This window comes from Schistocerca gregaria, chromosome 2 (genome assembly GCF_023897955.1).
Source record: "Schistocerca gregaria isolate iqSchGreg1 chromosome 2, iqSchGreg1.2, whole genome shotgun sequence".
NCBI classification, from domain to species: Eukaryota; Metazoa; Arthropoda; class Insecta; order Orthoptera; family Acrididae; genus Schistocerca; species Schistocerca gregaria.
The window spans coordinates 165,162,350-165,185,866 of record NC_064921.1 but is presented as its reverse complement, the minus strand read 5'-3'; the positions used below and the strand labels follow the sequence as shown (position 1 = coordinate 165,185,866).

Here is a 23,517-nt window from a genome sequence, read left to right as displayed (position 1 = left end):
TGTCTGTGGAAAAAGTTTGCATTCACAGCCAGCGATTCTTGTGAGGAGAGATGAGACTCAGCAGGAGCCAATTACGGACTGTACTGTGGGTGATCAAACACTTCTCATCGGAAGCGCTGCAGGAGCGTCTTCATTGCCCCTGCAGTGTACGGCCGAGAATTGACACGAAGAAGGAAGTGCTCTTCAGTTGTGTTATGTGGGCTGCAGCACACAGGCGAAATCTCTAACCAGACCCTCACACTTGGCAGGAGACGCTATTCCCTATGCATCTTTACGTGTTCACTGTTAACTCAGAACTGAAAAGAGCGACGCGACACGATGAAATAAGTAGTTTCAGAGTGTTGTTTGTTAATGCAACATCGAGAATATGGATATCGTGTGTGCGCAGAATGACATTAGACACTATACTTTAACTACGAGTTAAATCCGAAAATTGAATGAAAATGCTATTGAGTTGACGAATAACTTATACTAGTATCTATCCCAGATGGTTGTATAGCATTATGTAATGTTCCTCGACCAGCAGTTCGCTGTTCGAGCTATGGAAGAGTCCAGAATCTTCTTCGCGATTTACTCTGACTTCTCCGGCAATCGCTACCAAAGTTAACGCATCTACTTCAAGCGCGCACATTTTGGTAAAGAAACTGTGTGCTTGCGAGTCAAATAACGCCGACAACTGCCGCTGGAGAGTGCTGAAGACGCACATCACGTTAAGCAGTTCATCCCGTGTGCCTATGGGGCTGTCTCTCGGATGTCTCGTCCGCGTCCACGTCTACGTTAGCTGCCTCATTTCGTGGGAGGGCGGTTTAAGAGTGTACGATCTCTGGTTACGGCCGTATATTCGTCTTCGCCAGATGCTACGGGAACTCTTGAGAAAACAGACAACAAGAAGTGCTCCAGAGGGTTCATCTATGTACACTACTAGCCATTATGATTGCTACACCAAGAAGAAATGCAGATGATAAACGGGTATACATTGGACAAATATATTATACGAGAAATGACATGTGATTATCACGCAGTTTGGGTGCATAGATCCTGAGAAATCAGTACCCAGAACAACCACCTGTGGCCGTAAAAACGGCCTTGATACGCCTGGGCATTGAGTCAAACAGAGCTTGGATGCCTTGTACAGGTACAGCTGCCCATGCAGCTTCAACACGATACCACAGTTCATCAAGAGTAGTGACTGGCGTATTGTGACGAGCCAGTTGCTCGGCCACCATTCACCAGAGGTTTTCAATTGGTAAGAGATCAGGAGAATGTGTTGGCCAGGGCAGCAGTCGATCATTTTCTGTATCCAGAAAGGCCCGTACAGGACCTGCAACATGCGGTCGTGCATTATCCTGCTGAAATGTAGAGTTTCGCAGGGATACAGTGAGGGGTAGAGCCACGGGTCGTTACACATCTGAAATGTAACGTCCACTGTTCAAAGTACCGTCAATGCGAACAAGAGGTGACCGAGATGTGTAACCAATGGCACCCCATACCACCACGCCGGGTGATGCGCAGGTATGGCGTTGAAGAATACACGCTTCCAATGTGTGTTCACCGCGATGTTGCCAAACACTGATGCGACCATCTTGATTCTGTAAACAGAACCTGGATTCATCCGAAAAAATGACGTTTTGCCATTCGTGCACCCTGGTTCGTCATTGAGTACACCATTGCAGGCGCACCTGTCTGTAATGTAACGTCAAGGGTAACCGCAGCTATGGTCTCCGAGGTGATAGTCCATGCTGCTGCAAACGTCGTCGAACTGTTCGTGCAGATGGTGGTTGTCATGCAAACGTCCCCATGTGTTGACTCATTGATCGAGACGTGGCTGTACGATCCGTTACAGCCATGCGGATAAGATGCCTGTCATCTCGACTGCTAGTGATACGAGGCCGTTGAGATCCAGCACGGCGTTCCGTATTACCCTCCTGAACCCACCGATTCCATATTCTGGTAACAGTCATTGGATCTCGACCAACACGAGCAGCAGTGTCGCAATACGATAAACCGCAATCGTGATAGGCTACAATCGGACCTTTATCAAAGTCGAAAACGTGATGGTACCCATTTCTCCTCCTTAGACGAGGCATCACAACAACGTTTCAGCAGGCAACGCCGGTCAACTGCTGTTTGTGTATGAGAAATCGGTTGGAAACTTCCCTCATGTCAGCACGTGTGAACGCTCTGAAAAGCTAATCATTTGCATATCACAGCATCTTCTTCCTGTAGGTTAAATTTCGCCTCTGTAGCACGTCATCTTCGTGGTGTAGCAATTTTAATGGCCAGTAGTGGATACGGAGATCACTGGGCAGCACAGTGAGTCGCCAAGCCGAACCTGGAGTTTAGTGGTTGTGTGTGGTGTTTTGTAACGCGGCACACGGGCGGAGTTGGTCGTGGGAGCAGATTAATCTGGGAGACGAAGCGGCTTGCGCCAGGCGGTGGCGCCGGAGCCCGCGGCCCGCTGTACGTCGCGCGACGCGTGGGGACCACGTGGGAACAGCGCGCTGCCCCGGCTGCGCGGACGCCGTTTTGCAAGTGGCTTTCTCCGCCTCCTCCAAGGTTAGCGCACGCTATATAGCGGGGCGGGCTGCGCCCCGGCCTCCGCAGTTCTCCGGCCGCTCCACACATGGCCTCCAGCACGCATCAGGTGAGTCCACAAAAACACGCTGACCAGGCTCAGTGGTGACGTTCTGGTGTATTACCACTTCTGCCACGACCTATCTTTCCACTCTGAAAATCATGGTGTGGTGTACCGGCGAAGTTGTATGTGCTGTAATCTGCTTTTGAAAACTAATTTATTTGTCAAGATTGCTATGTTAACACAGACAATGGATTACTAGTGTCGGCAATAAGTATTTCCATCCTCATATCTATATAAAAAAATATATCGAGGTTACCGGCCTAAAATCATATTGAAAATGTAGTAGGCTATACACAACAGCTCAATGACAAAAATTACGTACTCATAAAACGGGGCAGTAGTAGCTACATCATACAATGCATACACCATTCTGTCACACGGGGACGGTTCAATATGCTGTAAAATAGTCCTCATGTGACAGAATTGTGTAAGCATTGTGGGATGTAGCTACCACTTCCCGGTTTTATGAGTATGTAATTTTTGTCACTGAGCTGTTGTCTACACTCTGAACCACACTCCCCGACACACACACACACACACACACACACACACACACACACATATATATATATATATATATATATATATATATATATATATATATATGGGGGGGGGGGGGGCCTGGTGGGTGGTTGTAAGCTCTTAACTTCGAGACACTTTCTTTTTACAGAACTGAGGAAGGCAACACGTATTGCCGAAACTAATAATCCAGTTACTGTATTAACATAGCAATCTTGGCCAATATATTGGTTTTCCGAAAAAGACTACAGTACAAAACTACAGATCGCATCCTGCACTGGATGACAAAGTCAGATAACCATAAATTTTTATGTCCTTTCGTGTTTCATACTCCAACGTTCCTGCTGTCTTTGTTCTCGACTAGGCAACGCACTAATCACTATAACTGCAAGTTTTTGTTGCAATGCATTTATAATTATTCACTAAAAGGAGGAGAAACAAGCATTTTACTTATCTTTTTGGATCTATGATACCGACGATTATTCGTTGTAGCCATCCCGTTTGGTGCTAGGAACATTTGGATTTTACATACAATTTGTGAAACTGTTGACTTTTGAATTAGTTTCAACGTCTGTTTTCTAATAATACTTCCATTTGCGCTTAACTCCTTGGTCAAACAACTAAACTCCATCATAAATTGTGTAACTAATTTCTAGCACCTCTTTGCCCATTACTTGCTCAGCCATAATTTTATGCACCGCTCGACATGATTCATCGGTGCTAACACTCGTGCCAAAATAGTTCGATAGAAAAAAAATCGAAGTTACGATTTTTGTGAGTTGAGAAATAATAATAACAATGTTCGTTTTAAGTTTCTTCTCATATACTTACTACAATAGCTCGGTTTCCTAGAAATTAATTTTATAATATGAAAGAAAAGCTAGATTTTATATTGTAATTAGAAAAATTAAATAAAAAATTTCTTAGCAGATCTTGGATGTGACAGACTCACAGGCGTAATCTTTATTTATGCAGTCGTTACTTAAACTGTGTGTTCCTCACATTGTCAATGTGAGAGAAATCTTCAGCGTTCAATAGCCAAGATCGCTAATAAAGCACTTCATTGCATGACTGGTTTTAGAAAGAACTACGCCGTCATCATCAAATCTTATGCTTCAAAATATTACAACATATTGCCCATCAGAGTTGCAAGTCGTTTCACATCCGCAGTACAAATTGGCAGACGTAAATTTGTTGTGTACAAATATAAACATGCCTGTATTGGGTCAGCTACTGGTGAACATTAATACTTGTTATCGTAGCAATACAATCATGTTTATGTTCGTAAACAGTAATACTACATTTGACAATACGATTTTTAGTATTTGTCGTAGAGGGAAGCGTATATGCAATGTGAAATGACTTGCGACAGTGATGGACAATATGTTGTAACATATTAAGGCATAAGATCCGATGATAACGGCGTAGCTCTGTCAAGACTGGTTATCTAATGCAATACTTTTATTAGCTCTCTTGGCTTGCGAAATTTTCTCAGTTACTATTAGTCAAAACAAAAATCTGTAATAATTGATCTGAAATTTTTGCATAGAAAAATGATAAATTGTAATTATTGATACCACATTGCAGTATAAAATGAAGAGACCGATACCTGTTGGAAACTTATACAACTGAAATATATTTCTCTAATATCTATAACTTCTCCAGGTTTGGCGTTGCTTGGTACTTCACTGAATCGGATAATGGAATGTCTTCCATTTTGCCCTGAAGGGTAGTTCCAAGTACCTTCAGTCCATCTACGTAGTTTCTGGTCTGGAACTCCTTATCCACGGTAGAGGGGCTGTTGCTAAAATAAAATTATTTTCATTTCTGACACAGTTGCCAATGCTAATTTGTTAACAGGATTCGCGACAGAAGATATTGATACCCAACAATTAAACTGACTGGATCTTCCCATAGCCCAGCGTTCAGAATAAGAGGAACTGTTTCAGTTATGACGTGTGTTGCATGCTACTGACTTCCCTTCGATAAAATATGTATATGGCTTTTCGTTGATTACTTTGGATAGAATTAGATTACGATATCAGCAGAGGATCACAACTTCTTTTAAGAATCATACAATGAAGCTTTTGATGGCCGCTTTCTTAGTTGCGGGTGAATCATCCGGGTTGTTCGTTCATGTCTCGTTAAAAATTTTTGGTCCTGACGCTTCGTCCATAGCTGTGTTAAACATCTTCAGAGCTACTCCTGGTTCCACTCAGTCTTCCCAACTGTCGGCTCAGACATCGGAGAGTGATACATATACCGTGGAGAGAACGCGTGGTACAAGTTTACACATCTTTAGTAGAGATAACCCTTGTCAGAGATAAAACTCAACTATCGTCTGTCACAGAAAAACTGTCTTTCAGTTCTGTAGAGCTACTGTCCATATACCATTAAGTTACATGGCTTGTTCTTCTCTGTTAAAATTGCCCTACGTTTTTATATTTCTTCTGCATATATGTCTTCTGTTTATAGCCATGAATAACATAACGTCATTATAGATAAAATTTTGGTTTCTGAAAATGTCACTTCATGATTATCTGACTGAAAGCATGCTGTGCTGCAGCTGATTTTCTCTTTCCTCATTCGACAAAGACTTTTGTATTCCTTCGGACATTAACGGGTCTCTTTGTAATTCCAATGATCTTATCACATGTATATGGAAATTTGTATACCAAACATGCCGACAGGACTTTCTTAGATGCCAGCGAAGATGGAAATAGAAATTATATTCTTTTTACCTAGCACTATTTCGTCTGAACTGGTCAAGGTGACACATGTGACATATACGCGGTCAGAATACGTCTTAACAAGAAAATCTGATTCGCTTTAGCAACTGATACTATAATTTCATGAACAATACAGCCTGTATAACAAATGGTAACGACGCACACGAGCTGATGCTGGTATTAGCAACACTCCTGAACTTTAGTTTACAATTTTAGGATGGCCCACTTCGGTTGAAATCAGTTGTAACAGTTACATAAAGTGTAACACAGACTGTATTGTCCATCAAATAATAAAACAAGATCGTTGCTTTCTCCAGCGATAGAATGCTCTTTTTTCGATGTTTTAATCCTTGCAAAATGCCCTGAGACTGTAACCTATTATGAGAACACGAACATTTGTTGCTGTACTTTACCATTAGAATAATAAAAGTAATTTTTCATGTAGGTATGAGAGCGGAATTATTCACCCAGCATGATTACGGTGCGCTAGAGTATTTCTTACTGATCACACATCTTCGTGCTTTAAGCATCCTGGTAGATCAAAACGAGGTGCCAGGCAGGGAATCAGCCCACACACCTCGCTGATGTGTGATAGTTCAATTCTAGAACCTTAGTGCTTTAGTTTCCCATTTGCGTCGCTTGGGTTGAGAGTTTTACCTCTTCCTTTTATAAGATCGTTGGTGTTCACATTTTTAAACGCCCCAACTAAAAATTAACTCCGCCCGCTAAATACCAGGAAAAGCTAAAACATGCTACCTTTGGTCATATCCCAACGTTTATTTTAAATACAGCGATCTCAACCACAGACATAAGGAAAGAGAATAATTAAAATGGTCCTCTACCCAGTAATGATTATGTCAGTTCGGCTTGCAAAGTTCAGTAATTTCTTGGACCTGGCATTCACAGCCTATCAAAAAACCATTAGTTTCTGCGCACAAAATTTTCGAATTGTTTAAGTTAAAATCAGTTAAAACATGTAATTAATATTCAATGAAAGATAATTTAGAATGGTAAAATCTTATAAAAACCTAATTATGATGAAGTGCGTTTCGTGTGACGTTATAACGTTTTCGTTATGTTTCGTGTGGATGAACATGTACTTGGATGGAACTGCACGATTACTAATGGAGAACTGGATGATGGTCAACTCCCATTAAGATAAACAATAAGACAGATTATGGACAACACAAGTAATGAAAGAAAAATCAGTAAGTGTGAAGAGTAGCTATGTCTAAATTACCGGACACAAATCCCCACCCCTAAATAGACATTCAGTGATGAAACTATAAGTAGCTTGAAGAAAGAAGTAGAGGTTAGGACTTTGTTTCTCTCTAAGAGTACCACATGACCATGCGAAGATCTGAAGAAGAACGAAGATGAATGACATCATGGAAGGTATTGCTAGATACATTGAAAGGTTGAAAGATAGTCAATGGAAGAAAGACCCAATAACACCGATAAAATAAGAAAACACCAGTATCTTAACCAGCTTCCCATCTCAAAAGACTAAATGATTGGAAAGTAAGACACTGGACTCGCATCTGGGAGTACAGTGGTTCAAACCTCCAGCTGGACACCTAGATTTAAGTTCGCTATAATTACCTGAAATCGCTTACATCAAATGCTGGAATGGTTTCTTTGGAAAGGATACGTCCGATTTATTTCTGCATCCTTACCCCTACGAAGTTGTGCGCCATCTCTAATGGCATCATCGACAACGGGGCATTAAAATCTGAGAGTCCTTCCTTAAATACAAAACTTCTCTGCAGTACGTGGGTACAGGTAGTGATGAACCGTCTGTCGGATAGGAAAGTCAGGCAACGTCCCTCTGCGTGTTATTCGAAAGGAATTAAAGTTAAATGCTGTCGGGCATGTTGGTCCAGCAATAGAACGTGCGCCTGGTAACAGACAAGTCTCGGGGTCGAATCACGGTCGGACCATGGAAGTTTTCAGTCCAGCATTAATCTGAGAACGATGGGGTTATAGTGTCGCCAGAAACGACACGTGGTTCGTATACCATAGAAAACTACAGGCTGGCTTTCCGTGGTTAGATAACTGGGAAGATTCGCGACTCGCAACTCGCCGAAGTGGTGCCCAGTTAAGATCTGCAGTCGACCGTTGAGCCACACCATACTACTATGATCAGCTTTATGCTGGCAACAATTTTCGCCATCATTTACAACCCGCAATCATTTATAACAACATGACCACCATAAGAACGTAACTACGATGGACACTTCATAAGTAATCCACAGGTTGGTACTGTCGATTGTTTGATGTAACAGCAATGAAAATTACGTCAGATGTGTTTGGGAACTTGAGGAAAAAGCATGTGTGTTTTTTTTTTCGCTGTGTACTGTAACATAGAATTTGCGAGAGCTAGAAATGAACCCAGCAGGTGTGGTGGTAAATTTGTGGTAAGTTCGGTGGGACCAAATTGCGGAGGTCATTGGTCCCTGGGCTTAGACACTACTTACACTAAGAAAAACACACACACCCATGCCCTAGGGAGGACTTGAACCTCTGACGGGGGGAGCCACGCGAACCGTGGCAAGGCGCCTGAGACCGCATGGCTACCCCGCGCGGCCCAGCAGGTGTCTCAGGAACTGTGACTACTAAAGACCAGAGGTCGTACATAAAGATCGAAACTTCAGGCGACAAAAACCCGACCGAAATCCACAGTGCATTAAGTGAAGTTTGTGGTAATTTTACATTGGACCGTGGAACAGATTCACGTTGGGTTAATTGTTTTCATGGTGGCCGTATGAGCACAGATGATAGTCCAAGACCCGGAAGACCAAAAACGTCAACAGATGAACGAAGTGTAAAACTTGTGTCAGATGCTCTTGAAGAAGATCACAGTAAAAGAGAAAAAATTCTGCGAGATGGGTCACATATTGTTTGACTGCTGAAGAGAAACGGAAACGCCCGGACATTGCAACCTCGCTCAAAACACGATTCGACCGTGAAGGTCAAGGATTCTATGTGTCGAATTGTCACTATTGATGAAACGTGGATTTGAGACTTCAAACCGGAGTTGAAATCACAGTCAATGAGTGGAGAACTTCAGACTCTCCACGGTCAAAAAAACTTCGATATGCTCAATCAAAGAATAAGAAAATGATGACTTTTGCTTATGATCGTTTGGAACAACTGTCACAGCAGAGTGTTATCGCAATTTCATGCAAAACCTGCGCAGAAAAATGCGCAAAACCCGACCTCGGCTGCTCTAACCTGGACCACTCATTCTCCACAACAATGCAAATCTGTAGCCTAAACACTGCACGAATACAGATGGGAAGTGCTGGCGCACCCTCCCTACAGCCCGGACATGAGTTCACCAGACGTCGACTTCAAATGATAATTAAATCAAGACCCTAAGCTGTCGACAGTTGGAAATGTGTGCCACGACCGGGACTCGAACCCGGGATCTGCAGCTTACATGGCAGACGCTCTATCCATCTGAGCCACCGAGGGCACAGAGGATAGTGCGACCGCAGGGATTTATCCCTTGCACGCTCCCCGTGAGAACCACATTCCCAACTTAACGTACACACACGGCATTACACATCACTCATTACTCGCGGCCGGCCGGTGTGGCCGAACGGTTCTAGGCGCTATAGTTTGGAACCGCGCGACCGCTACGGTCACAGGTTCGAATCCTGCCTCGGGCATGGATGTGTGTGATGTCCTTAGGTTAGTTAGGTTTAAGTAGTTCTAAGTTCTAGGGGACTGATGACCTCAGCAGTTAAGTCCCATAGTGCTCAGAGCCATTTGAGCCATTACTCGCGACAGATAATCTACCGAGTCCCGTATGAATTCGGGCAGTGCGTGTACATCCAGCACAGAAGAAGAAGGTTAATGGCCGGTTAGCACATGGCTGAAAGAACAGATAGCATCTTCATATAGTTAAGGCTAACCAGCCATTGACCTTCTTCTGTGCTGGAGGTACACGCATTGCCCGAATTCTTACGGGACTCTGTAGATCGCCTGCTGCGAGTAATGAGGGTAATGGGTAGGGGCACTACGAATGTAGTGTGTGGATATTAAGTTGGGAATATAGGTCTCACGGAGAGCGTGCAAGGGATAAATCCCTGTGACCTCGGTGGCTCAGATCGTTAGGGTGTCTGCCATGTAAGCAGGAGATCCCGGTTTCGAGTCTCGGTCGGGGCACACATTTTCAACTGTCCCCGTTGATGTATATCAACGCCTGTCGACAGCTTATGGTCTTGATTTAATTATCATTTCATTCTAAGAGAGCTGCATGGTCACTGATGGTATCTGTTCTTTCGGACATGTCCGAAAGAACAGATTCCATCATCACGTAGACTTCGATTTGCTCCTGCAGTTGATAAAACCCAGGCGTGGACGTCGTTACCTTTCTCTGGAAGAGCTTTCTACCACCGTTATCGAGCCATTTGACAGATGAACGGAAGTGGTATCCCGGATGGAATAACAGAGCATCCGAGACATTAGGATTCAGTCATTGAGAAGCAGGGATACTATATTGAAGGACTGTGAAGAGATGTTAAAAAATAAACATGTACGTAAAAAGGTCAGTGTGTATTGTTTATGAAATGTTCGTTGTAGGTTATCACAAACATATTTCATTTTGGTATATCAAAGTGTTTTGGACTAAGGTTAAAAATGGCTGGCCGTTGTGGCCGAGCGGTTCTAGGCGCTTCAGTCTGGATCCGCGTGATCGCTACAGTCGCAGGTTCGAATCCTGCCTCGGGCATGGATGTGTGTGATGTCCTTAGGTTAGTTAGGTTTAAGTAGTTCCAAGTTCTAGGGGACTGATGACCTCAGATGTTAAGTCCCATAGTGCTAGGAGCCATCTGAACCTTTTTTTAAGGTTACAAATGCTTAATACATTTCCAGTACAAAACAGTTGACCTTTTTCCATTATCACCAGTGAGACAAAAAGTAATGTGCCTATTGTCAACAAAAATCGTTTAGGGTTGTTGCCATTGTTTCAAATCGTGGTTGCTAACAATCTAACGGAACTGCCAGACGGACATTGCTGCGAGTGCTGCAGCGTAGGTCATTTACCGGTCGTTGTTCGGGCTGCTAGCGGTGCGGCTGAATGCACCCTGGAGTCGGCGGCAGCATCTCCCATCGGCAGAGTCGATACCGCGGGAGGCGCGTGTCTTTCGGCTACGGTGAGAACTGGAGGTCCAGAGTCAGCGGAAGTGACATTCATGAGCCACAGAATGATGTCCTTTCAATCAGCTCTCGCAGTCAAATACTTGCTTTGCTGTCTTGAAATCTCCCACTAGGACGGTTTCTCTCCTGCCATTAGAATGAATACATCTCTACATGAACTGCATTCGTAACCCGTAAATTGTTTAAAATGATCTCTACGCATCATCCTGCTGGAAGTTCCTGAGGGATCTCAAATTGCTCAAACATGTCCATTACAATGGTTTTTGTTACAGTTAGTTCGGTAAGGAAAGACGATCCAGCTATGTGGATTCTCATCGGCGCACATCATACATTCACCTTTTCGTTGTCTCTGGCATATTCCTGAAAACAGTGGGGGTTTCCTGAACCCTAGACGCGAAAACTGTGCCGATTAACCTTTCAGCATATGTGAAGGGTTCCTTCTTCATAGGAAACGACGTTTCCTAGATAGTTTCTTGCAACTCCTGAATAGAAAATTCGTGGCAAACCTGCAAGTAGTCTCTTCAATATGAACTTTGTAGATGTGAATCCGAAGCCGTTTCTGTACCGCCTTGTGAACTGCTAAGCGAGGGATGTTTAGCTCTCGTGATGCTCCGGGAACTGACTTTAATGGGCTTCTTTGGATGGTCTCTCTCTGATCTCCTGAACCGTTTTATCATTGTGCGTTTTCTGCCAGAAAGTGATTGTTTACACGCCCAGTGGCTAGGAACGTGTCGTGCTAAGCCTTAATCATTTTAACGTCTGCTGATTCCCCTAGAAACTAGCGTTCGGAAATTGTGTTTCTCAGCAGTTGATTTACAGCGCAACTAATTTCTTGATATGTAGTCATTTCAGGTAGCTATTTAATACCGGAAAAAAGAATCGTTTAAAAAAATCTACACGTACCTTTTTGACTTTTTTTAAATGATGTTGCCAACGAGAAGTACCTTCACCTCATGGCTTTCCTTAATTGCACTGGAAGTAAGAGAGGTTTCATGTGGACACACTTTATTAAACGTTTTTCCTACTCCTGAAGAGCACGTCATGCTGACCATTCGCCTTGTCACTTGGATGAACAGTGGCATCGCTTGGCTGCAGTATGGAGGGACTTCCGGTTAGTACACCATTCTCCAAGCAGTTTGCACATCTTGGAGCCACTACTTCAGGTTCAGGTAGTTCAGTTGGCATCACGAGCAGAATACATCTCATTCCATTCTTCTTGCCTTCTCAACAAAAAACAAAAAAAAAATCTCCGGAAGTACCGGGAACAGAACCCAGGCACTGCAAATGGAAGTCAGACATGCTAACCGCTCAGTTAAGAAATCGTATTGTAACCTCACAAATTTGAATATACACTCCTGGAAATTGAAATAAGAACACCGTGAATTCATTGTCCCAGGAAGGGGAAACTTTATTGACACATTCCTGGGGTCAGATACATCACATGATCACACTGACAGAACCACAGGCACATAGACACAGGCAACAGAGCATGCACAATGTCGGCACTAGTACAGTGTATATCCACCTTTCGCAGCAATGCAGGCTGCTATTATCCCATGGAGACGATCGTAGAGATGCTGGATGTAGTCCTATGGAACGGCTTGCCATGCCATTTCCACCTGGCGCCTCAGTTGGACCAGCGTTCGTGCTGGACGTGCAGACCGCGTGAGACGACGCTTCATCCAGTCCCAAACATGCTCAATGGGGGACAGATCCGGAGATGTTGCTGGCCAGGGTAGTTGACTTACACCTTCTAGAGCTCGTTGGGTGGCACGGGATACATGCGGACGTGCATTGTCCTGTTGGAACAGCAAGTTCCCTTGCCGGTCTAGGAATGGTAGAACGATGGGTTCGATGACGGTTTGGATGTACCGTGCACTATTCAGTGTCCCTTCGACGATCACCAGAGGTGTACGGCCAGTGTAGGAGATCGCTCCCCACACCATGATGCCGGGTGTTGGTCCTGTGTGCCTCGGTCGTATGCAGTCCTGATTGTGGCACTCACCTGCACGGCGCCAAACACGCATACGACCATCATTGGCACCAAGGCAGAAGCGACTCTCATCGCTGAAGACGACACGTCTCCATTCGTCCCTCCATTCACGCCTGTCGCGACACCACTGGAGGCGGGCTGCATGATGTTGGGGCGTGAGCGGAAGACGGCCTAACGGTGTGCAGGACCGTAGCCCAGCTTCATGGAGACGGTTGCGAATGGTCCTCGCCGATACCCCAGGAGCAACAGTGTCCCTAATTTGCTAGGAAGTGGCGGTGCGGTCCCCTACGGCACTGCGTAGGATCCTACGGTCTTGGCGTGCATCCGTGCGTCGCTGCGGTCCGGTCCCAGGTCGACGGGCACGTGCACCTTCCGTCGACCACTGGCGACAACATCGATGTACTGTGGAGACCTCACGCCCCACGTGTTGAGCAATTCGGCGGTACGTCCACCCGGCCTCCCGCATGCCCACTATACGCCCTCGCTCAAAGTCCGTCAACTGCACATACGGTTCACGTCCACGCTGTCGCGGCATGCTACCAGTGTTAAAGACTGCGATGGAGCTCCGTATGCCACGGCAAACTGGCTGACACTGACGGTGGCGGTGCACAAATGCTGCGCAGCTAGCGCCATTCGACGGCCAACACCGCGGTTCCTGGCGTGTCCGCTGTGCCGTGCGTGTGATCATTGCTTGTACAGCCCTCTCGCAGTGTCCGGAGCAAGTATGGTGGGTCTGACACACCGGTGTCAATGTGTTCTTTTTTCCATTTCCAGGAGTGTACTTACCAGTAGAAGTGATAATCCAATCTTCTATCTACTAAGTAAGATTACACAGGATGATCGAAGCAGGAAAGGTATCAAAACTAGATTGGCACAGGAGAAGAAAGGTTTCATAATCATCATCATCATCATCATCATCATTTAAGACTGATTATGCCTTTCAGCGTTCAGTCTGGAGCATAGTCCCCTTTATAAAATTCCTCCATGAACCTCTATCCCGTGCTAGCATTGGTGCCTCTTCTCATGTTAAGCCTATTACTTCAAAATCATTCTTAACCGAATCCAGGTACCTTCTCCTTGGTCTGCCCCGACTCCTCCTACCCTCTACTGCTGAACCCATGAGTCTCTTGCGTAACCTTGCTTCTCCCATGCTTGTAACATGACCCCACCATCTAAGCCTGTTCGCCCTGGCTGCTACGTCTATAGAGTTTATTTCCAGTTTTTCTTTGATTTCCTCATTGTGGACACCCTCCTGCCATTGTTTCCATCTACTAGTACCTGCGATCGTCCTAGCTACTTTCATATCCGTAACCTCAACCTTATTGATCAGGTACCCTGAATCCACCCAGCTTTCGCTCCCATACAACAAAGTTGGTCGAAAGATTGAACGGTGCACAGATAACTTAGTCTTCGTACTGACTTCCTTCTTGCAGAAGAGAGTAGATCGTAGCTGAGCACTCAGTGCATTAGCTTTGCTACACCTCGCTTCCAGTTCTTTCACTATGTTGCCATCCTGTGAGAATATGCATCCTAAGTACTTGAAACTGTCCACCTGTTCTAACTTTGTTCCTCCTATCAGTCCGTTTATATCTCTTTCCCACTGACATTCCATACCATACCATACTACAATCCTTACATTTCTGATCTAGCTCTGAAATATTACTTTGCAAACTTTCAATCGAATCTGCCATCACAATTAAGTCATCCGCATATGCAAGACTGCTTATTTTGTGTTTACACATCTTAATCTCACACAGCCAGTCTATTGCTTTCAACATATGATCCATATATAATATGAACAACAGTGGAGACAGGTTGCAGCCTTGTCCTACCCCTGAAACTACTCGGAACCATGAACTCAATTTACCTTCAATTCTAACTGCTGCCTGACTATCTATGTAAAGACCTTTAATTGCTTGCAAAAGTTTGCCTCCTATTCCATAATCTCGTATAACAGGCAATAACTTCCTCCTAGGAACCCGGTCATATGCCTTTTCTAGATCTATAAAGCATAGATACAATTCCCTATTCCATTCATAACACTTCTCCATTATTTGCCATAAGCTAAAGATCTGGTCCTGACAACCTCTAAGAGGCCTAAACCCACACTTATTTTCCTCCAACTGGTCCTCACCTAATACTCGCACTTCCCTTTCAACAATACCTGAAAAGATTTTACCCACAAAGCTGATTAAAGAGATACCTCTGTAGTTGTTACAATCTTTTCTGTTTCCATGTTTAAAGATTGGCGTGATTACTGCTTTCTTTAGTGAAAAACTCTACTAGTGTCGGATATTAATATGTGAATTAACAAGTAAGTCTTGAGTGTGTGCGTCTGGATTACGGCATAGTATAGAAGAGGAATTTGTACCATCGGAAATCCAGAGAAGAATATTGAGGCCGCGCGAGGTAGCCGTGCTGTCTAGGGCATCTTGTCATGGTCTGCGGGGCTGCCCCCCCCCCACTCGTCAGAGGTTCGTCCTTAGAAGTTAGATTAAATAGTGTGTAACCTTAGGGATCGATGACCTCAGCAATTTGGTCCCATAAGAGCTTACCATAAATTTCCAATCTTGAATGATTCGGATGCGATGCTATTGAAAAGTGATGAAACTTGTCACGTATTTTACGTTACTTTACTTAATGTGGTCGTCATCCGCCTCGCGATGGAGAGGATACTAAGGAGCTGCACCACTTCCTGTCTGCAGTCGCAGTTGCTGGCTCTCTCACCGACAGTCCGCTCCTCTGCAGTTTCTCTTCCACAGGATGAGCAAAATAAAAATAGCTCAGAAAATATTTCTTCCATCTTAAGACAGGCAACCCAGCATACACCATTTGCAAACCGGGACAGATGATGTATGTTGTGTTGCCTATCTTAACGTGCATGAAATATTTTCTGAGCTAATTTTATTTTGCCCATCTTGTATTTTTTCCCAAGTCTTTCCTTATTGGCCTTACATCCTCCATTAACCTTGGCGGTTGAATAGTCGACATTTATTGTGCGTGCCTGTTCGGAACAGTTCAACTGTGTTTTGGGATCCTGTTCGTCTTAATCTTGTTTTCTATTTTGTCGTCCATCATAATTTTCTCGAAGATTTTTTTTTTCTATGACATCTCGTTTCCGCTCTTAGATTTTGGCCTTTTGTTCGTTTACTCATTATCCAATATTTACAGCCACATTACAATACTGGAATACACAGGTGCTTAAAAATTGTGTGAGATATTCTTACACAAAATAGTTTTGGTTAAAACTAGAAAAAAAGTTCTGCTAACGACATTGCGAAACCAACACCTAATGAGATATGCACCAATCTGTCCTGTCATTCCCATCTTTCTGTTATCACGCATACTGACAAGTCCTTCAGCTCTTCTTCGCAGTGAATCGCTCATTCTTTCAAATACACCTGGCCCCACTTGGATTGCGTCACATGCGACGTTCACACGCTCCTGCAAAGTTTGCATATTGCCGACGAGATGGTAATATAGCAACACCTTTAAAGGTCTCAACAGCCAGAAATCGAACAGAGTCAGGCCCGATGAACGGACAGGCCATTTTACTGGTTCTCCTCGACTAATCCATCGCCCATGAAAATCCGCGATGAGACACTGGCACACAGTGCATAGACAATAGGGTGGTGTCCGTCATGCATAAACCACCTCTTCTGGAGAGGTAACGTTCTCTAGTACCGTTGGTAATTCATCTTCCAGAAATAGTTCAAAAAATGGTTCGAATGGCTCTGAGCACTATGGGACTTAACTTCTGAGGTCATCAGTCCCCGTGAATAAAGTGCGATCACATTGCACCCTCGTCATAGAGAATTTGAAGCGTATTCTTGTGCAGCCTTGATTTTATAGATCGCACGCAAGAAACGGTACAATATTGCTTTCCTGTTTACATCAATTACTCTAGAGGAACTCGGTAAGAGCATTGACAAGTTACGAGGGGTGTCCAGAAAGTAAGTTCCGATCGTCACGAGATGGAAACGACTATCAAAATCCGATAAAGCTTTGGTGAGATGTATTGGGCAGAGTCTCTAGTATGACCCTAGATAGCATCACGCTGCTGTTCTCATTTCTGAGCTCACAGTGAGCGCGTGAAGGTATCTAGAAAATAGCGTCGCCCACCAAGTACGAGGGCCTGGTGAGAAATTTCGCCTGAAGCTATGCAACCAACATTACATAACTGTCGTGCGGTTTCTTCGTCAAGACAATTCTCAGTCGCATTCTGCAGGGGCAATGAAGATGCCCCTGCATCGTTTTCAGTTGTATATGTTTAATTACCCACAATACAGCCCGTAATTGTCTCCCTCTGAGTTTCATCTCTGCTCCCATGAACCGCTCTCTAGGAAGACAACATTTTGGCACAGAAAACGAGCTGTAGGCCAGCGTAGAGAATTGGCGGAAAGCACTGACGGCTGTCTTCTATGATGACGGTATTGGAAAGATGGTACAACGCTACGACAGATGTCTAAGTCAGAGCGGCGACTACGTAGAGAAGAAGCTGGAAGGGGTAGCTAACTGTTACAAATAAAACATTTCTGATTTTCACTGTGGTTTCCATTTCGCGATCAATCGGAACTTACTTTCTGGACAGCCCTCGTATGTTGACTACGTTTTTCTGAGATCTGATGAATGGACATACTACGTAACAGCACGATTTCGGCAGAGACGTGATACTGCAGATAAAAAGTTGTGGAGTTCGTGTGAGAAAGACTGTTGCGTGAAATGGGCAGTGTGTTTACGTCACTATCTCATTAGAGTCCCACCAATCTTCAGGTGCCCTGCTACGTAAGAAACGTAAACATAGTCATCTGACTCTGGGCATAGTATCTCGAAACTAGTTACGACTTTAATATACACTAAGGTGACAAACGTCATGGGATAGCGATATGTACATATCCAGATGGCGGTAATATCAGGGCAGTGCTTTGACGGAGCTGTCATTTGTACGCAGGTAACTCTACTGAAAAGCTCTATGACGTGATTATGACCACACGACGGGAATTAACAAGACTCCGAACGCCCAAGACATCGATTTCGTAAATAGTTAGCGAAGTGAGTTTCCGAGATCCACAGTGTCAAAAGTGAGCCGAGAATACCAAATTTCAGACATTACCTCTCACCACGGACAACGCAGTGGCCGACGGCAGCCAATTAACAACAGAGAGCAGCGGCGTTTGCGCAGACTTGTCAGTGCTAACAGACAAGCAAGGAAAAGCTTGAAATAATCGTTGAAATCAGTTTAGGACACACGGCAAACTTTTCCGTTCGGACCGAGCGGTTAAATTTGGCGTTAATCGGCTATGGCAGCAGATGACCGACGCCAGTGCCTTTGCTAAGAGCGACACCTAGAACGTGCTGACATGAGGAAGGTTTGCAACCGATTTCTCATACACAAACAGCAGTTGACCGGCGTTGCCTGGTCAAACGTTGTTGTGATGCCTCGTGTAAGGAGGAGAAATGAGTACCATCGCGTTTCAGGCTTTGATAAAGGTCGGATTGTAGACTATCGCGATTGCGGTTTATCGTATCGCGACATTGCTGTTCGCGTTGGTCGAGATCCAATGACTGTTAACAGTATATGGAATCGGTGGGTTCAGGAGGGTAATACGGAACGTCGTGCTGGATCCCAACGGCCTCGTATCACTAGCAGTCGAGATGACAGGCATCTTATCCACATGGCTGTAACAGATGGAGCAGTCACGTCTCGATCCCTGAGTCAACAGATAGGGACGTTTGCAAGACAACAACCAACTGCACGAACAGTTCGACGACGTTTGCAGCAGCATGGACTATCAGCTCGGTGACCACGGCTGCGGTTACCCTTGACAGACAGGAGCGCCTGCGATAGTGTACTCGACGACGAACCTGAGAGCACGAATGACAAAACGTCATGTTTTCGAATGAATTCAGGTTCTGTTTACAGCGTCATGATGGTCGCATCCGTGTTTGGCGACACCGCGGTGAACGCACATTGGAAGGGTGTATTCGTCATCGCCATACTGGCGAGCACCCGGCGTGATGGTATGGGGTGCCATTGGTTACACGTCTCGGTCACCTCTTGTTCGTACTGACGGCACTTTGAACAGTGGACGTTACATTTCATATGTATTAAGACCCGTGGCTCTACCCTTCATTCGATCCCTGCAAAACCCTACATTTCAGCAGGATAATGCACGACCACACGTTGCAGGCCTTGTAGGGGCCTTTCTGGATACAAAAAATATTCGACTGCTGCCCTGGCCAGCACATTCTCCAGATCTTTCACCAATTGAAAACGTCTGGTCGAGCAACTAGTTCGTGACAATACGCCAGTCGCTACTCATGTGGTATCGTGTTGAAGCTGCATGGACAGTTGTACCTGTACACGCCATCCAAGCTCCAGGCGTATCAAGGCCGTTATTACGGCAAGAGGTGGTTGATCTGGGTTCTGATTTCTCAGGATCTAAGCAAGCAAGCTGCGTGAAAATGTAATCACATGTTAGTTCTAGTATAATATAGTTGTCGAATGAATACCCGTTTATCATCTGCATATCTTCTTGGTGTAGCAATTTTAATGGCCAGTAGTGTCATTATGCCAGGTAAAAGGTCCAACACGATATTAGGAGTTATCTCATGACTGTCAGCTCAGTGTACGACTAGCAACAGACGCGTCAGGAACTTATATCTCATCCAGGACTCTCATCGGAGACAGATAAACCGGCAATAAAGTTAGGCGTAGGAAGCCGGCGCTTTCGCTGCGACTTCCGCAGGGTCTTGAGAACCGCGGTATCGCGGAGCAGCCGAGCCTGCGCGCAGCATCCGGCGCGCTGCCGACGTGCTGCCGGCAGCGGCTGCCACTGCAACTGCCCTAGCCACTTGCCGCCGCCGCCGCCCGCGTTGCGAGCATCCGGTCCCCGGGGCGAGGTTCTCGCGCTCCACATACTGTGCTGTGTGGCGGCTCACTTCCCGCGCTGTGTCCTGTCTGCCGTTACCACACCGCTAATTGCCGGGGCGCATTGCGAAAGCTCAGCAACCGGCCTCCAGGCGGCTGCCCACTGCTCAGCACGCACCAAGCCCGGGGGAGTGTCTCGCGACAGGATGCACTCGCCTGCGTTGACGATTAGAGAGCGAGAAACTGATATCACGCCAACGTTGTTTGTAACCATATATCCCGTTTCTGGACGCCATATTGTGTGCTTAACTTACACAGCTTTCGTAGTTGCTATTAAGCCTTGTTAATACATAGCTGTTGTTTCGTATTGTTGTTATTTCATCACTGCTGTTTACTTTTGTTGATATTTCGTTGCTGCTGTTTAGTGTAAAGGATATGGAATGATAATGTGGCCCTCAGCCACGTACCACTAAACTAAAGGTTTTGGTTGGTTTCGTTGTCTAGGGGCCGGGACACGTAGTTGTCGCATTACAGGCCAAATACTGCTGAGTCTACAGTATGCGATAAGAGTACACACATGAATCGAATGGTCGGAGGTTTCAATCACTCGGAAATTCCGGATTATAAATGTAACATATACATTTATAAATGAAAGACTGCAATTAAATAAAATCTGCAGGTACTATCTTTACAACTGTAAATGATGAGTACGATAGTAGAAGTACTTTTCAGAATGTGGTATATTTCTGAAAAACACTTATTGGTGTCGATGGTCCAGCAATTAAATAAAATATAAGCTGAATAACAGGGAAACAATAGACTCTTACAGCACGCAATTAGTTATGAACAACATAGCTTGCGAGGCATTCATTGCCAAACGCACACTACACCTTCACTGCACAAGCCACGGAAATCACACAAGAGCAGAAGTCGGCACACCGAAGTATTTCTATCTCTTGCGATCACGCGCAAACTGCTCCACTCCAAGTCTTTCAAATGGTTCAAATGGCTCTGAGCACTATGGGACTTAACATCTGAGGTCATCAGTCCCCTAGAACTTAGAACTACTTAAACCTAACTAGCCTAAGGAAATCACACATATCCATACCCGAGACAGGATTCGAACCTGCGACCGTAGCGCTCCCGCGGTACCAAACTATAGCGCCTAGAACCGCTCGGCTCCAAGATTTTCCCCCGGCTGTACGTCCGCCGCGCAGTCCAGCACTTTCCGTGTCCTGTCCTGTTCTATCCAGCACTCCCCGTGTGTAGTGCTGTACTCCCCCGAACTGTACTGTCTTATGCCGTCCTGCTCAGAACTACCTCGTGTCCTCTCTGGAAACCATGCTCTCCTCCCACTTCCATCCAGTCTCCCCATTCACAAGCGCTGAGATTGGCTAGAGTGCTCCCGCCGTATCTTCATGCCAACGCACCCACACACGTATTGAAACACATTCGAAATACAGGATTTACATTTAAATAACGTGAAATTAAATAAATATTCCTACTGCTCGACCATAAACACGTTCTAACACACATCATTAAATACATAAACAAATCAAATAAACATACCTCAAATGAATAGAAATTGAAGTTAGATCAATAGCGTAATGTCTCTGTGCTTTCTAAAACACAGTAAACATGTAACCAATTTCTTCATGACAGTATATCTCGGATATAAACAAAGACACAGACGAGTGAATATATTTATAAGCATGCTGCTACCGTTTTCTTCGTGTAACTGTGGAATACTTAAGGCCTGACACATCTATAGTAATCGGCCACTTTGACCTTCAATAACTCTTGTACTATTCAAGTTACATGCCTGTAATTTATATCAATTTAGGTTTACACTAAGGGCTTCCATAGACACGTAGATCGACGATTTTGAAATTCGTTGCTTTGTGTTACTTGTATAATTTACTGTCAGATACTAAACTTCAAACTAATAAAGATATTGAAAATCTGTTTACACCATCAGAATCGTCGTGCAAATAATAGTAACGTACATGTTTCTTTTTGAGGTATCACGATTCATCTAGCTACTATTAATTTCTTTACGAACTGTGAAATGTCTGCCATGATGGTTTCACGAAGTTGCCATCTTTGCCACTCTCGGCATACAAATCTCTTTCATTGACACAGCGTCACCCTGGAATTCCCAGCCACTCGGCTGGATCACGCGCTGGGGCTACCCCTCTCGTCCGGCTAACGTTCGCCACCACGTGTTTGCTGCCGGGCCCCTGCTGGCCAACTTAGAATATTTTCAGGGTGCCACAATTCGCCCGTTACCTCACAGGGTTTCAAACGTTACGTCTTATAAAGAAAGCCAAAAGGTAGCCATACAAACTATAGATCGCTGCGCCTCGGCTCGGGTATTGGAGAAACAAATACATAGTCTAGTTTATATTAATAGCCGCTAGATGTGAGTTGTCTTCTCTTTTGCTTGGTAACAGTCATATGTTTAAAATGGCTACTCCGCAGCAGAAATCATTTTGTGTTCTCACGTTTGCGAAGTGCAGTTCGGTGATTACAGTTCAAAGGCGTTTCAGGTTGAGGTACCAAATTGATCTTCCGAACGGTTGGAACATTCGCAGATGGTATCGACAGTTTTTAGCTAAGGGTGGCTATGTAAAGAAAGGAGTCCTGGCCGCCCACCTAATCCTGAAGAAAATGATGCACGAATTCAAACTGCTTTCCAGCGTAGTCCTTCAAAATCAACTCGTCGTGGCAGTCGGGAGTTGCAACTGCCTACAACAACACTTTGACGTGTTTTGAGACGTCGGTTGGTTATGAAGTCGTACAAGTTACAGCTGTTACAACCGCTGCGTCCTGATGACACACGCAAACGTGTGGCATTTTGTAACGAGATTCTTCATGTTATTGACAATGATAACACCTTCGCACAACACATCGTATTCAGTGATGAAGGGACTTTCCATTGTTAGTGGTCAGGTAAATAAACACAATGTTCGAATTAGGGGCCTACAGAACCCACATGCAGCCATTGAACATGTACTTGATTCTCCCAAAGTCAATGTGTTTTGTGCGATATCCCGATCATCTGTTTACAGCCCATTCGTCTTTGATGTAAACACAGTTGACGGTCTGCAGTATCTCGCTGTGTTACAAAATTGGTTGTTTCCGAAGCTGCACGAAGATTGCTTCATTTTTCAACAAGACGGGGCAGCCCCTCACTGGAGTCGCCAAGTGTGTGAATATCTGAATGAAACTCTACCGAACCGTTGGATCGGTCGTCAAGAAGCTGGAGACTTAGCATGTCTCAGCTGGGCTGCACTGTCAACGGATTTGACACCCTCTGACTTCTTCCTGTGGTTTTTCGTGAAAGACAACGTTTCTATACCACCAGTCCACAAGTACCTGGAAGAGTCGAACAACTGGACCTGTACTGCCATAAAATCAGTAAATGGAAATGCCTTGTGGCTGGGGCCTCCCGTGGGTAGACCGTTGGCATGGTGCAGGTTTTCGAGTTGACGGTACTTCGGCGACTTACGTATCGATAGGAATGAAATGATGATGATAAGGACAACACAACGCCCAGTCCCTGAGCGGAGAAATCCCCGACCCAGCCGGGAATCGAACC

The 23,517-nt window shown here is 44.8% G+C and overlaps 1 protein-coding gene across 2 annotated transcripts in view; it reads left to right on the top strand.

The window, feature by feature from the left end:
- Window positions 1-2,604: 2,604 nt before the first annotated feature.
- LOC126335611 (uncharacterized) overlaps window positions 2,605-23,517 on the top strand; it is a 117,004-nt gene continuing 96,091 nt past the window's right edge. For both annotated transcript variants that reach the window (XM_049999064.1, XM_049999062.1), the window contains exon 1: window positions 2,605-2,644. In XM_049999064.1, coding sequence (XP_049855021.1) covers window positions 2,624-2,644 — 21 coding nt within the window. In that variant the 5' untranslated portion in view covers window positions 2,605-2,623. The remainder of the gene's footprint in view (window positions 2,645-23,517) is intronic.